The sequence below is a fragment of the Limulus polyphemus genome, unplaced genomic scaffold (genome assembly GCF_000517525.1).
Source record: "Limulus polyphemus unplaced genomic scaffold, Limulus_polyphemus-2.1.2 Scaffold1100, whole genome shotgun sequence".
Taxonomy (NCBI): domain Eukaryota; kingdom Metazoa; phylum Arthropoda; class Merostomata; order Xiphosura; family Limulidae; genus Limulus; species Limulus polyphemus.
The window spans coordinates 84506-90283 of record NW_013666710.1 but is presented as its reverse complement, the minus strand read 5'-3'; the positions used below and the strand labels follow the sequence as shown (position 1 = coordinate 90283).

At 34.1% G+C, this 5778-nt stretch overlaps 1 protein-coding gene across 1 annotated transcript in view; it reads right to left on the bottom strand.

Annotated features, from left to right (window-relative positions):
• LOC111086440 overlaps nt 1-5778 on the bottom strand; it is a 57115-nt gene that overhangs the window by 23991 nt on the left and 27346 nt on the right. Inside the window, exon 2 of the mRNA XM_022389284.1 lies at nt 874-1017. Within this exon, the coding sequence (XP_022244992.1) occupies nt 874-1017 (144 nt within the window). The remainder of the gene's footprint in view (nt 1-873; nt 1018-5778) is intronic.

The window sequence follows — 5778 nt, the reverse complement described above, 5'->3', positions numbered from 1 at the left end:
GATTTCTTTAATCAGGGCACTAACAACCTGATTGTAAGAAGGAAAAGCATCATCGATAAAAATTGAGACTATTTCATTTAATAAATGTTTTGTTTTGATATATTAGTTGTTCGGGTTTTTTTATCTAAAAAAGGCGACATTAATTTCTTGACGACCTAATATTACCGAAATATTACTAAAATAATAAAGAATTATAAGACACTCAATTGTAGTTCGATGTCCATCAAATGACATTCATCCACTACCCATAATTATATCGGGGTAAGACCATAATAACATCCAATATTGAAACTGTGCGGGAATTGTAAAAAGAAAATTAGCATTCAAAGCAGATAAAACTGCCTGATATCAAAAGGTATAAAACGGCTTATTTTCTGAGAGATCTATAATATAAACGTCGCAGGAAAATATGAATAACAGGGCATGCACAAGATAAAATAATAAGCAAAATGTCTGAAATAGTAGGTGTTTTTACCACCATAACTTTGAAAAACATTACATTAATTAGAGATATCTGCATAAATCTTTGTAAGCAAACAATGTAGAGTAAATAGCCATAGCTTATATATTGTAGCATTTGACCATCATATAACATTATCTCCTACCTATATTACAGCTAACTTAGAACTATAAGGCCTTACTCCCTCCTTCATTTATTACGGTCAGTTTACAATTCCAACGCCTTGCCCCCACCTTCTTACAGTACGACTTATTTACAATTATAAGGTCTCTCTCTCCCTCTTTCATTTATTACGACTAGCTTACAATCATAAGACCTTCTGTGTTTGCTTTAAAACAAGACACTTCTTCTTACAATATGTCTAGCTAACAATCACAAGCCTTTTCTCCCTCTTTACATTTCGGATAACTTACAACTATAAGGTCTTACTCCCTCCTTGTCGAAGTTCGACATACACTTGTCGGCTAATGCTCGAGTCTCGTTAGTCTTCGTTCTGACGTCATAGAGCTGTATACACCGTGACCACAATCCCGCGTGACCTTTTGACATAAGGTGACCTAAAATGAAATGAAAGAGTAAGTAAGATGTAATTGTACTGTCTGAAAAAACAAATTTCACGTGATCTCCGGACATCTAATGACCTGAAGTGGAATGAAAGATAGAATAAGTTCGAATGTGACTTTATGACACCAGATAATCTAAAGTAGAATAATACATTGTATAGTGTCTTGATTTGTAGGTTCCATGTGGCATTACAAGGAAGGAGGAAATGAACTTGATGGTAGAATGAACGTACGTACACTTGTCGTGTAGTTTGATAAAACGTTGGGATTACTTGTTATGATTATATTCAACATAATCGAAATTTTAAGTGTGTGTGATTTCCTGGTAGCAGAATAATTAATTGTAACAGAATAAATTAAACACCACTTGAGAGTTGCAGCATTTAGTTATAAAGCTGAATGGATTAAACACCACCTGTAAGATGATTCACTAAGTTGTAACGCTGAATGGATTAAACACCATCTGAGAGATGCATCACTTAGTTGTAACACTAAATGGATTAAACACCACTTGTGAGATGATTCACTTAGTTGTAATACTAAATGGATTAAACACCATCTGAGAGATGCATCACTTAGTTGTAACACTAAATGGATTAAACACCACTTGTGAGATGATTCACTTAGCTGTAATACTAAATGGATTAAGCACCACCTGAGAGATGCATCACTTACTTGTAATACTAAATGGATTAAACACTACCTGTGAGATGATCACTTACTTGTAATACTGAATGGATTAAACACCACCTGTGAGATGATTCACTTAGTTGTAATACTAAATGGATTAAACACCACCTGTGAGATGCATCACTTACTTGTAATACTAAATGGATTAAACACCACCTGTGGGATGCATCACTTAGTTGTAATACTAAATGGATTAAACACCACCTGTGAGATGATTCACTTAGTTGTAACACTGAATGGATTAAACACCACATGAGAGATGCATCACTTAATTGTAACACCTTATGAATAAATCACCACTTGGTAGATGCAGAATCTTACTAATTCTTCTGAGCCTCAAGTATATTCTTTCTTCGAAAGCAAGCTGATAATTTGAACAAGTGATATGAGTCTTGTTTTTTTATCTATCTAAAATCCAAGTCTATTGAAAATGCGTTAAGAAGTTAAACTAATGCCACGCACTTCGAGCTTACTAAAATAATCATCCCGAGAAGTACTTCACATAAATACCAGGAAATGCTGAGAAAAGTTTTGTTATTGGTATCTGACATGTAACTAATTACAATACAATATTAAGAAGTCTCCCCGTTATAGGTGTACTTGTCACAGAAAAAAAAAAAGTTTTTACTTAATCGTTACTTTCTACGTTTCAAAATTACTTTTAAGTATAGTCAGTTTCAAAAGATGATCTTTCAATATCACACAAATTAAACTGCAACTGGCCAAGCTCTGAAAGAAGTTTTTTACATGCTACGAAAGTCTTTACTCAATGATACTAATAAAATAACGGTGTGACTGGAATGCATAGCCTCAAGGTGATCAACTTTATTACAGTGCATCTAACCTGTCTTTAATGACCTATGAACGAAAGAGGAATGAGGCGTAATTAGCCGTCAGCAGTCTGAAACTACATAACAAGATGTTTTGAAAGCTACATAAAAAAAAGACTGTTCTTTCTTTGCTTAGCCTACGTGTTGTATAAAACTTCGCTTCAAACAGCCTTTAAGGTATAACTAAATCGAATACTTGCCTGAAATTCTGGCTATGTGTAAAATATTGCCTTAAAAAAAGGAACACCTCTGGTGTCGTCCATTCAATCGTCCATTTATGTGAGGCTGATTTAAATAGACGCATCATGTGAGATACAAAAAAAACTCAACATTTATTCACTAGGAAACATCTTTAAGCCTCCTATAAAAGTGGTTAAACATGAATAAAACAAATTACGTAGGTTCTACGGGGCCATTACTGAGACTATAGAAAAGCACTTTCATATTTTACAGCTATTCTTTGTGCAAAATACATATATAAGAAAAACATAAATTGTACTTCAAGAAAATTGTAGTCGCAAGTTTAACAAAGCGAACAACTTTTTCGCTAGTTCATTTAATTATCTTCTGTTCTTATTGTGTTGTTGTCACGAAAATCCCCATGAATTCACTGTAAAAATTCGCAACCAGATAACTGCATGCAGTGCAGAGTTATTAAAGATTTAGATTTACTGATTAGTGTTTGTATATATGCACCAGCTTAAATACCTGTCAACTGACGGGGAATGTTTAAACTTAATTAAAATAATGTAAGTTTAACAGCAATCATATATTTCAAAGTAATAACTTGAACAGAAACTTTATCTCAAAGTTTTAAAATTATAACATTGCTTGCTTGTTGGATGTTAAGCACAAAGCTACACAATGGGCTATCTGTGCTCTGCACACCACGGGTATCGAAACCCGATTTCTAGCGTTGTATGTCCTCATACATACCGCTGTGCCACTGGGGGCAAAATTATAACAAAGCTTTTTCATAAACAATATTTGCAGTTTGCTTTCCATGTCCCAACAAATAAATATTTTGAGGTGATCCCACCATTGAACACCCTGCATCTGATTGACCATGAGAAAAGCATGGTTGTTTGAGAAACAATCCGGCAACTTTTATACTCTGACCGTGAATCCCTTTAAAAATATTCAACATTGTCTAAAGCGTCAACCTGACAAGATTGCTTGAGATTGACTCAATAGGTTGGGAGTAATTAACGAACAGGGTTTACAAACAGAAATAGGGTTAAGTTCAATTTTGACCCACTTAAGACATTCCCTATAGTTCATAGTGTTTTGAGATTGGCCCAATAGACTGGGAGGAGTTAGGGTGCAAACAAACACACATTTCGTCTTTATATATATAGATGTATTGTATATATACACAAGCATAAACACATGTATATGTATCTATAAAGAAAGATGTAGTTTAAATAATGTTAATATTACAGAAAAATCGGTCTTCGCGTAATTGATAATTATTGTTCTACAAGCTGTAAAAAAAAAACTTTTCAACTATCTGTGATTTGTACTAGAGTTGAACAGGTAAATCAATATTTCACAAATTCAGCTGGCGAAGCGTTTTGCATCTTATCCTCGTTGGTGCTGTGTGCTAAGAGTTTTATTGCTACAGGTCCAGCCCTTCTACTGTAGAACACAAGTCCTTGTAGGCAGTATCTTGTATTTCATTACTTTTGAACCAAACATCGTATAGATAGAACATTATTGGAGTGACTGGTGATTCTCGCATCAGTTTTAAAACATATACACATATTTCTTATTGTGTATGTGTGTGTGTGCAACATGCTGTGTTGAAAACATTTCTAGAAACATTTTTTCACGCCATCATTTCATGTTTACGTCCGTATTATATCTCATCACTTACAAGCCCTTCGTTTTCTCTTTACGAATTAATTTTAAAGTTTGTACAGACAATTATAAATTTGTAAAGATCTAAATGAAATGTAAACCTTAATTACTTAGTTCCGATGTGTAACTGTAATTTCATCACTTAAGCTTGTTTTTATAACACCTTCTAAGTCTAGAGTTATGAGAGATAAGTATAATAAAAGAAATGAAATAGAAATAGAGAACGCCGTGATAATCAAGGGAACACAAACAACAAAAATCTAACTCGTTAAAACGGAATAAATAAGACGACATTAAGAAATCTCATAAATTAAAACGTTTCCCAATACGTTTTATAAGATTAATTAATTACCCAAACAATACTGATTTGAATAATTTCATTAAACTGATAAGAAAAATCAGATTTTTCTCAACTGATTCGAACCTCAGTTAGCGGTGGACATTCGGTATTTTATTTCCAACTTTAACAGAGATCGATCTCATTGAATCACAAATCAATAATCTTAATACATATTGGCTATGTTTTTTCTCAGCTAAGAAACTAATTTTATCTCATAGTTAAAACCTGCTTAAGCTCCAGAACAAAACATTGAACATTTCGGTTTACGCCCTACATGTGATCTAGTGTCTCTTTCATGTGTTTTATGTCTGCTGTCACCCTGGCTCTTAGTTGCTGTAATAACCAGCTTATCTCAGCAACCGTTGAGACTTAACCATGTTCTAATGCTAGTCATTCGATTTTAGAGCACAGTTAAAATATTCTATTTTTCCAGTATTAATTTGTCATTGTTTGCTACTTCTTTAATATGCTAAGCATGCATCATCTGCATTACTAAAAATGTTGGGGAAAAATACGTAAGGTTTTGTGTTCTTGTTTGTTTGTTTATTTTTTAAGGAAGTATCGATATTTCAACGATACGATACTCAGTGCTGTCGTTAAGTATTGTATTGATACCAGCGCTGGATCAAAAGTGTGATTAATACGAGAATATTTTAAGTATCTATTCGAGGTTTTTAGTGAATACGTAATGATCAGGCTTCTTGCTTGGGTTAGTTCGTGAGTTTGTATCCACTTTGTATGAGATGTAACATCACCTACTTCGAGGTAGCTGGAGCTACGGATTTCACTATAAATCGTAACCATCTGAGTAGATATCCAAATTTCACTGTAAATCGTACTAATATAAGTGTATATTTAACCAGATTTCAGTATAAACCCTGACCATATGAACACACAACGTACGTACACGTGACATCTTGTAACTATGCCTTAAAAAGGGCCCGGCATGGCCAGGTGGATAAGGCGCTCGACTCACAATCTGAGGGTCGCGGGTTCGAATCCGCACTCCCACCAAACATGCTCGCCCTTTCAGCC